Here is a 10394-nt window from a genome sequence, read left to right as displayed (position 1 = left end):
ATCGGCCAGAACCACCAGGGCAGTATGGAGATCGCCAAACAGATGATCCGGATGGCCAAGGTAGCGCCTGGACCGTCCCGGGGCCGGGGCCGGGGCCGGGGGGAGAGGTACACCCCCTCCCCCTCCCCACATCCTCCCCGCCGCTGGCTCATTCATTGTCATGGCCCGGTGTGGAGTAGGTGGAAGATCCCGGTGCTAGAGCAATGAAAACCTGTAGCTGGTCCACCCTCCCGGGGAGAGGGGCTCCCCGTGTCCCAGAGTCTCCTGTCCCCCTCACCCCTCACCCCCCACCACCCCCCCCTCACCCCTCACCCCTCACCCCTCACCCCCCCACCACCCCCCCCCACCCCTCACCCCCCACCCCCCCCCCCCCACCCCCCCCCCCCCACCCACCCCCCCCCCCACCCCCCCCCTCACCCCCCCCCTCACCCCCCCCTCACCCCCCCCCTCACCCCCCCCCCCCCCCCCCCCCCCCCCCCCCCCCCCCCCCCGGTACACTCCATCATCATGATGCAGCCTCCTGTTGGAGTCTGGGTTGGGGTGGTGCTGGAGGATGCAGGTCATGCAGCATCCGAGGAGCAACCCTATCGCTGTCTCAGGCAGAGGGGCTTATGCCTTGGCTGCAGCCTGAGCTGCTGTGCTCCTCCAGCAACACTAATCCAGAATCCTGTTTAACTCTGCCCACTCTGTGTGTTGTACACCCCAGTCCAACACCGGCATCTCCAAACCATGTTCCTGGGCTGATCCTCCAGAAGCTGCTGTCCCCACGCCCCAGTGACCTGACCAGCTTTCCCACCACCACCCTCCAACCCCACCTCCTGACCCTCTGAGGGGATTTATTCCTAACCTGACCACCAGCCCAGTGAGGGGTATATTGGAATGGTAGTTCAGAGTGCAGAAGCTGGAAATCTAGAATTAAATTGAAATGGGGAAGGTGGCCTGGTCAGGTAGGTTCTAGAAAGCAAAATCACAGTTTCAGAAAATGTTAAATGTGAAGCCTTTTCAGTTGGGTGTAAGAAAACAAAAATCTGAAATTGGTCAGGAAAGATTAAATGATGCATTGATATTGGGACAAAGCCAAAGTATTAATGGGCTGATTCTGCTGGTGTTACTAGTTTTCAGATGTCTGTTTGGACGGATCACAATTGCCACAATGACTTGTATACTGTACCTTGTCACTAAATGTGGCAAGTGGAGTGCAAGTGAGAATTTTACACAAACACAGGGTGAACCAAAGTGTTCCCAGACAAGCTGATAGACATCTTTATGCAGCAAGACATCAACATCCAGGTTGGGGTGGCATGGTGGCACAGGGGTGGCACGGTGGCACAGTGGTCAGCACTGCTGCCTCACAGCGCCAGGGACCTGGGTTCAATTCCCGCCTCAGGCGACTGACTGTGTGGAGTTTGCACGTTCTCCCTGTGTCTGCGTGGGTTTCCTCCGGGTGCTCCGGTTTCCTCCCACAGTCCAAAGATGTGCAGGTCAGGTGAATTGGCCATGCTAAATTGCCCGTAGTGTTAGGTTAGGGGTATGGATGGGTTGCGCTTCGGCGGGTCGGTGTGGACTTGTTGGGCCGAAGGGCCTGTTTCCACACTGTAAGTAATCTAATCTAATAACTGACAAAACACTTTTTTGTTCTATGTAAGTACCAGACAATAACCATTTCAAACAAGAGCATCTAACAGAAAACAGATGCCGTTGGAATTCAGCAGGTCTGGCAACATCTGAGTTAGTGTTGGGTCTAGTGATTCCAAATCTCAAGAGCAAATCTAATCACTGTCTCTTGATATTAATGACAACATCTTGCTGCTGAATTCCACGCTCAATGGCCTGGGGGTTACCACTGACCATAAACTTAAATAGATCAGCAATGTTAGTACATTGGCCCTGACAGCATAGCAAGTTCACTTACCTTCTCACTCTTATCGCAGGTCCATCGACAAGGCACAAGTCAGGAGTTTTTGCAATACCATCCACTTAGCTGGATAGGTGCTGCTCCAACAGCATTCAGAATCTTAACCACTTAGAACCAAGCAGTCTGTTTGTTACCCCACCAATCACCAGTGCATTGGATAGTGCAGCAGTGTGTAACATCAACAAATACACTGCAGTAACTCATTTAAAGGCTTTGTCAGCAGCACCTTGAGAACTCCCATGTCTAAGTCTATCTTTGGTAAGTTGTACTGCAGCAAGCCAAGAAAATAGCTCACCTTTTTGAGGACCACTAGAGACCGACAATAAATGCTCGTGACAGCATGTCCCACAAGACAATTGTTTTAAACCTTTGGAATGCATAACCATGACCATCTGACGAGCAAGGGCAGTAGGTACGTAGGGACACCATGACCTGCAAGTTCCCCTCCATCTCTGTCCCTGTTCTGAACTGGATGTATGTCCCTGCTTCTTCAATGTTGCTGGGTCAAATCCTGGAACTCCCTCTTTAACAGGATCATGACTGTCCTTACAGCAAGTGAACTGCAGTAAATCAGGAGTCACCTCTGCTCATGCAGTGAGGGATGGGCAATAAATGCTACTCTAACCAGCACCGCCCACATTCCGTGTAGAATTTTAACACTTCCCTATTGGATAGGTTTGGTTCTGTTGATTTAGTTTAAACAATGTTCTAATTTTTTTTGATACAGGAAAAAAATCAAGAAATAGGTGGTAGATCTTTTTTCCTAAAAGGTTTCAAGGTTTAGTAGGTTCATTTACAGTCTCTAGTAAATGGACTTGGCTTCTCTAATAACCAGTGTCATTAATCATTAAGTGAAGAATAAGTAATTGTAAATTTATGCTGCATTTGAGGTTTTTTTCATAGGAATGTGGTGCAGACTGTGCAAAGTTCCAAAAAAGTGAATTGGAATACAAGTTTAACACAAAAGCGTTAGAAAGGCCTTACAATTCCCCGCATTCATGGGGACCCACATATGGAGACCACAAGCGCTACCTGGAGTTCAGTCATGAGCAATATAAGGAGCTCTCCAAATTTGCAGAAGAAGTTGGAATCTTTTTCACAGCATCTGGAATGGATGAGGTATATCCTGTTGTTTTCTTTTGCAAACTTGTTTTGCTGAGATTGAAATACCCTATAATGACTGTGCAAAGTTGTTGACATGAATAGATTTTTATTAAAGCTCTGGTAGAGGTGGAGATTTCAGATGATTGCAAATCTTTATTCACTGTAGTCTGGTATCTAAATAACTGCCTAAAAAGGTTCCTGAAGGTCAAACCATTTCTTTGCTGTCCAGCTGTAACCATTGCATACTGACTACATGTGTTCGCAAACGCAAGGTATCTTACCCAGTTTTTGGTAGAATATTAAGCCCAGGATGGCTTTGGTGCCTCCACTTCAGCTTACCACCTTGCTCCATAACCTGCACCCTTAATCGACAGAAATTTACCATCTGTCTTTTGTTTGTTTAAAAAACAAGACTCCAAAATCATTCTCCTTAGGAGAGAGTTCCAGGTTTTCAGCATATTTTCTGAAGAGCTATCTTGTGACTTCACTGAACAATCTAACTGGACTTTAAAAATTATGCCCCTGTTCTGATCTCTTCTGACCCAAGGAATTGGGACATATGAAGAGGAACTGTCAAATGCTTCAGTTCTTGATCATGAACACTGTCCCAAGTTAAAGGACTGGTGTATTTCTCCAATCTGACTTGCTGCTGTCATGTTTCCAATTCTGGTGGAGACCAGTTGCAGCTTGTGTATAGCAGAGCGGGTCTCTGGCAACATTCTGGCTGTAATTTGTAGAAAAATATTAGTGGGAACAAAACTTGTTTCAAGAGCCCCATCTTGTTGTGGGGGTATTGAGACTGGGAGTAGTATATAACAGAAGGCTGTGTAAAATTGATTTGGACCTGGTAGTGGGCAGTGAGCATGGTTACACCTATAAGAAGCATCTACTGTTCCTGTTTTAGTCAGTCAGCCATCCATGACTGCTTTCCTTCTGGCTAACTCAATACCTTTAACTTTTATGACTGAAGCTTCATTGAAGTTAATGCCATTTGAGCATTTTCTCAGTAGGCATAGACTGAGATCAAGATTGTTGAGGGAGGGGCAAGAAAGTGAGGAGAATTAGAGCTGGAAAGGATACAGCAGAACATCTGGTTAGGTAGCAATCTTCAAATGGAAAAGAGTCAAACACTTAATGTAAATCTGTGCAGTGTTTGGGTGAGTTGTTCTTCTGTTTTGCAGATGGCTGTTGAATTTCTTCATGAATTGAATGTGCCTTTCTTCAAAGTTGGGTCTTTGGACACCAATAACTTTCCATATTTGGAAAAAGCTGCCAAGAAAGGTAAAACAACTCTGCAGAATTGTCACTGTTCAGTTTCCAATCATACTGATTTATTTCTCCTTCGGCAGGTCGTCCAATGGTGATCTCCAGTGGAATGCAGAGCATGGAAACAATGAGAAAAGTTTACAACACTGTCAAACCCATCAATAATAAGTTTTGCTTTCTCCAGTGCACCAGTGCATACCCACTGGATCCAGAGGACACTCACCTGCGTGTCATCACTGTGAGTATCATGTTTAAACATTTGTCATTCAGGCTGGTTTGCATACCTGGCTGTACTTTGGGAAAATTTCCCCACTGCATTCTTGTTAGTTCTAGATCTTTCTGGCTTCCCCAGTGTTTATAGAATGCAGCATAGATTGAGGCCATTCAGTCCCTGAGGTCTGTGCCAGCTCTTTGAAGGTGCTATCCCATTAGCCTTTGAATATAGGTTAGAGAGTATGTGATAGTCAGTCCTACAGCACAGACCGGTTCTTCAGCCCAAACTGGTCCATGCCCACCAAAATGCCCATCCACAATAATCCCATTCTCTGCACTTGGCCCATATCCTTAATGTTTCCTGTGCATATATTTATCCAAATGCCTTTTAAATGTTAATGTACCTGCCTCAACCAACTTGGTTGGCAGCTCATTTCCTATGTGTAACACCCTGTGTAAAAGAAAAACATTGCTCCTCAGGTTCCCTTTTATTCTTTCCCTTCTAACCTTAAACTGATGCTGTCTAGTCCATGATTCTTAAACCCTGGGAAAAAGCCCCTGTCCATGCACCTCTGATATAATACACTTCTATAAGATCCTCCCATTGGTCTCCTATACTCAAGAGAAAGGTTCTAGTTTGTCTAACCTCTCCCTATAACTCAGACCCTTAAGTTCTGGCAACATCCATCAGAAAAGTCTCCAATCAATTTTACATAATGCTTCTCCTGCTATTCTCAACACTCTACCTCACTAGCAAAATCCTGGCTGCTATTTGTAGAAGGGTACTGACAAGTGAACACTAGTTTACCTGAGATCCCCATCTTGTGATAATGACAGGGGTATGGAGCAGGGACTATCCCTGTACAATAAGACTTCTGCTGACCACACTGGCAATTGGTAACAAAGACACTTTTTTTTATCTGACACACATTTAGCTAATGTTAAGTGGAATTGTAGTTCTGCGGATTGGTGCTATTTCTTTCTTCCTGCTTTCAGGAATACAAAAAAGAATTTCCAGATATTCCAATAGGATACTCTGGCCATGAAACTGGGATTGCCATAAGCATAGCAGCAGTGGCAATGGGAGCTAAAGTTCTGGAACGTCACGTGACCATGGATAAAACCTGGAAGGGTAATGATCACCAAGCTTCACTGGAGCCCTGTGAACTCCAGGAACTTGTTCGCTCGATCCGAATTGTGGAAAAAGCATTTGGATCTCCCCTCAAGCGCTTGCTCCCATGTGAGATGGCCTGTCACAACAAGGTGTGTTACCTGTGAACAGTTTGTGGCAAACAATCCTAAATGAATGTTTGTTTGAAATTTATCTTTCTGTACTTCATGTAAAGACAAGGAAAAGAACAGGTAAAAGTTTAGATTGAATCTCATAGCAGTAGAAACACTGTTGTTAATTCTGAACAATGAGAAGCTGCTAATTCCCAATGTTGAGTTTTTTCTGATTTTAAGGTTTGGCTTAAATGAAGATTGCAGATCACATACTTATTGAAAGAAATTGGTGACAACACAATCCACAGGATTATAAATTAGTTTGATCGGGATAGAATGTAGGGGATCTGTTGCATTAAACAGTTGAAATACTGTTTTTTAATTTAATTTTTTTTTCTAACTTGTTTATAGTTGGGCAAATCTGTCGTGGCCAAAGTGACTATTCCTGCAGGAACAAAACTGACTCTGGATATGATGACTGTGAAGGTGGCAGAACCTAAAGGCATTGAGCCGGATGACATCTATAAACTGGTGGGGAAGCAAGTTAACACCCAGATCAATATTGATGAAACAATTACATGTGACATGATTGCAAATTATAACAAGAAGTGCTGAGTTTCTACAAAAATGGTACAAGAGCTGGGCATCCTAGAGTTTTTAAATTTCCAATATCCAATGTCTTTGGCTACATCCAATCATGCCTTTTAATTTCTATTGAGCTTTTGGTTGTGGGGGGAGGGGGGAGGAGAGTGTTGTAGTTACACTTGCATAATTTAACTACCAAATCAGTGAAATGAAAACTGCTGTATCGGAGGGATGATTCTTTGAATAAAGATAGTGAAACTTGAGAATATGTAGTGTTGACCTCCAATCAGAACGATGAACATTTATGGCTTTATTTTCATGTTCAATCGGTTTCTTTTGTGGACCAAATAAATCAAAGTAAAATGTCACCACCATTAACAGTGTCGTCACTTACAATCCACCATCTGTCATGTAGACACTTACAAAATGTACATCACTCCACCCTCAGCAATATTTGCTGCTTTCCTGCACAGAAGATAGTCGGCTATGGTGAAATGAGGAAAAGCATTTGGTGGACACTGAGCAAGAGAAAAGAATAGTGCAGCCCAGAACCAAATACAGGGAAAAGAGAGGAGTGGGATTTTGAAAGTGCAGTAGGTGAGCTAACCAGGAAACTGATCTCCGTGATGGGAAAAGGCCTAACTGAGAGTACAGCAAGAGATAGATATTTGTGGTTAGGTGTTTGCAAAAGGCATGAGTCATGGCATCCTTTTTAGTATTTAGTTGCTAACAGCTAAGTAGGAAGGGTAGTTAAGAACAGCTGGCTACTTGAAATGAGGAGGAAGTGAGACTGGAGATCAGAGTCAAACTGTTTGTTGCTGGAAAAGCACAGCTGGTCAGGCAGCAGCTGAGGATCAGGCAAGTTGACATTCTAAGCTTAAGCTCTTCTTCATTCCAGTCACCATTTATTTTTTGACACTTTTAACTGATCACCACATCTCCATTAGCAAGTCGAAGCACTTGTATTGTACGTGATCAGTTAGTGCTAGTTGAGCGGTATTTGCCATTTTCATGTAGTCGGCCTCTGTTTGTTTGTAAACACATTGCAGAAATAGATCCGGTTTGAACTAGGATTTAAACACGAATCGTGCAAGACCGATTTGCTGAACTCGAACTGATGAGGAGCAGGAGGAGGAAATTCAACCCAGCAGTCTGCTTCACCATTTTACAATCAGGGCTGATCTCAACTCCACTTTCCTGCCTGTTTGTCGTAACCCTTCCCTTGTTGCCAATTACAAATCTGTCTATTTCCTCCAATTTACTCAATGTCCCTGCACCCACTGCTGTCTGGGGAAGTCAATTCTAGAGTTCCCGGAGAGAAATAATTTCTCATTTGTTTTAACTGCCACCTCTTATTCTAAGATTGATATTTCATTATAGAGGAATCATCCTTTCTACGTTTACTTTGTCAATCCCTTTAGTATCTTGTATACCTCAACTAGATCTTTTTACATTCTTCTAAGCTCTAGAGAGAATAAGTACAAATTGAACAGATGGCTGTGGTTTTGGTGTTTAGACATAACTCTCCCAAAGTTATTTCTATTTCTCCTACTCCTGGTCTGCTACCTCATATTAGCTTTGTTATGGAACTGGTTTTAGATTAGATTAGATTACTTACAGTGTGGAAACAGGCCCTTCGGCCCAACAAGTCCACACCGACCCGCCGAAGCGACAACCCACCCATACCCCTACATATACCCTTTACCTGACACTACGGACAATTTAGCATGGCCAATTCACCTGACCCGCACATCTTTGGACTGTGGGAGGAAACCGGAGCACCCGGAGGAAACCCACGCAGACACGGGGAGAACGTGCAAACTCCACACAGTCAGTCGCCTGAGTCGGGAATTGAACCCAGGTCCCTGGCGCTGTGAGGCAGCAGTGCTAACCACTATGCCACCGTGCCGCCCACCAATATTCATTCAAGAACACCAAATTGGCATGTAGGGCAAGGGGGACTTGATAATGAAGCTTCAGTGGAAGAAAGGTTTAAATCTATCTCCAAACATTTAAATCATGAAGCAGAGTAACTTTAAAACCTCTGGTACATAGTTTCTGTGGTCATGAGTTTTGCAACTTTTAATGTAACGACAATTGAGCTTTCTGAAGGAACAAGGAAAAGAACAATTGAGCACAAAAATTAATTGTAAGATTGTGGAAAATGTAATGAATCAGTCCCTGTTTTTAACATAACTTACCCTACGGGAACTTGAATATTATAGAGTCCTACAGCATGGAGAGACCGGCCCTTTGGCCCAAACCAGTCAATACCAATCAAAATGTCTGTCCACACTAACCCTATTTCCCTGCACTTGGCCCATATCCTTCTAATCCTTTCCTGTCCATGTATTTGTCCAAAAGCCTTTTAAGTGGTGTTAATGTACCAGCCTCAATATTTTTGCTGGCAGCTCATTCCATTGTGTACCATTCTCTGTGTAAAATAGTTGCCCCTTAGGTTCCCTTTTATTCTTTCCCCTCTAACCTTAAGCAGATGCCCTCTAGTTCTCAATTCCCCAACACTGGGAAAAAGACTGCATTCACCTGATCCATGCCTCTCATGATCTTATAGAAGGGCATAAGATCCCCCCTCAGTGTCCTATGATTTAAAGAAAAAAGTCCTAGCTTGTCCAATTTCTCCCTATAACTCAGACTGTCAAGTCATAGAGATGTACAGCATGGAGACAGACCCTTTGGTCCAACCTGTCCGTGCCACCCAGATAACCCAACCTGATCTAGTCCCACCTGCCAGCACCCGGCCCATATCCCTCCAAACCCTTCCTATTCATATACCCATCCAGATGCCTTTTAAATGTTGCAGTTGAACCAGCCTCCTCCACGTCCTCTGGCAGCTTATGCCACACACGCACCATGCTCTGTATGAAAAAGTTGCCCCTTAGGTCCCTTTTATATCTTTCCCCTCTCATCCTAATCCCTATGCCCTCTAGTTCTGGACTCCCCCTCCCCAGGGAAAAGACCATGTCTAGTTACCCTGTCCATGCCCCTCACAATTTTATAACCCTGTATAAGGTCACCCCTCAGCCTCCAACGCTCCAGGAAAAACAGCCCCAGCCTGCTCAGCCTCTCCCTGTAGCTCAAATCCTCCAACCCTGGCAACATCCTTGTAAATCTTTTCTGGTCAATTTTCCTGGTCACATCATCAAAGAACTCCAACAAATTTGTGAGGCATTCCTAATCAAAACCTGTCTTTCCAAATGCATGTATATCTTACATCAGAATCTTCTCAAGTAACTTACCACAGATGTTAGCCCAACTGGTCTATAGTTCTCAGACTTTTTTTTGCAGCCCTTCTTTAACAAGGGCACAACTTTGCACTACTCTCCAGTCTTCCAGGACATCACTAATACTGATGCAAAAGTATCAGCCAGGGCCCTGGCAATTTCTTCTCTAGTCTCTTGCAGTGTTCTTCGATATATCTGGTCAGAACCAGGAGATATATCCACCTTCATACATTCCAATACATCCAAAACCTCCTCAACTGTGATATGGACTTTCCCCAAGATATCACCACTAACTTCCCCAAGTTCCCACGTCTTCCTCCATGGTAAACACAGAGGAAAAATATTCATTAAGGACCTCACCCATCTACTGTAGTTCTACACATACATGTGCATTTTGGACCTTGAGGAGCCCTATTCTCTCTTTAATTCCTTTAATATATTTAAAGTACCTCTTTGGATTCACCCTAATCTTCTCAGCCAAGGCTATCTCGTGCCCCCTTTTCGCCCTTCTTCAGTAAACCCCTGTATTCCCTGTGTAACTCCAGGGATTCCCCTGATCCCAGCTGCCAGTACCTGAGACATGCCTCCTTTTTTATGGTCAAAGCCTCAATATCTCGTCATCCAGGGTTCCTTATTCCAGTCAACCTTGCTTTTCAACCTCACAGGAACATATAGACCTTGAACTCTAGCTATCTCACATTGAAAGGGGTTCCTTTGCCTGCAAACAAACTACTCCAACCAACCCCTCCAAGCTCCTGTCTAATTCCATCAAAATTCACCTTGCTCCAATTTAGAACTTCGAGTAAAAAATGAGGTCTGCAGATGCTGGAGATCACAGCTGCAAA

General features: G+C 44.4%; 2 protein-coding genes across 4 annotated transcripts in view; one reads left to right on the top strand and one right to left on the bottom strand.

Annotated features, from left to right (window-relative positions):
- The window catches only part of LOC132833233 (clathrin light chain B-like), a 66839-nt gene extending 64384 nt beyond the window's left edge, over nt 1-2455 (bottom strand). For both annotated transcript variants that reach the window (XM_060851345.1, XM_060851346.1), the window contains exon 1: nt 2211-2455. In XM_060851345.1, coding sequence (XP_060707328.1) covers nt 2211-2307 — 97 coding nt within the window. In that variant the 5' untranslated portion in view covers nt 2308-2455. The remainder of the gene's footprint in view (nt 1-2210) is intronic.
- nansa (N-acetylneuraminic acid synthase a) overlaps nt 1-6675 on the top strand; it is a 6817-nt gene extending 142 nt beyond the window's left edge. The window contains exons 1-6 of one of the 2 annotated variants that reach the window (XM_060851342.1): nt 1-60; nt 2819-3034; nt 4201-4300; nt 4369-4523; nt 5495-5761; nt 6134-6675. The exon at nt 1-60 is cut by the window's left edge and continues 142 nt beyond it. In XM_060851342.1, the coding sequence (XP_060707325.1) occupies nt 1-60; nt 2819-3034; nt 4201-4300; nt 4369-4523; nt 5495-5761; nt 6134-6337 (1002 nt within the window). In that variant the 3' untranslated portion in view covers nt 6338-6675. The remainder of the gene's footprint in view (nt 61-2818; nt 3035-4200; nt 4301-4368; nt 4524-5494; nt 5762-6133) is intronic. The other variant, XM_060851343.1, reaches the window with a different exon arrangement.
- Nucleotides 6676-10394: the final 3719 nt, after the last annotated feature.

Source organism: Hemiscyllium ocellatum, chromosome 36, assembly GCF_020745735.1.
Source record: "Hemiscyllium ocellatum isolate sHemOce1 chromosome 36, sHemOce1.pat.X.cur, whole genome shotgun sequence".
NCBI lineage: Eukaryota > Metazoa > Chordata > Chondrichthyes > Orectolobiformes > Hemiscylliidae > Hemiscyllium > Hemiscyllium ocellatum.
This window is presented reverse-complemented; position numbering and strand designations above follow the sequence as displayed.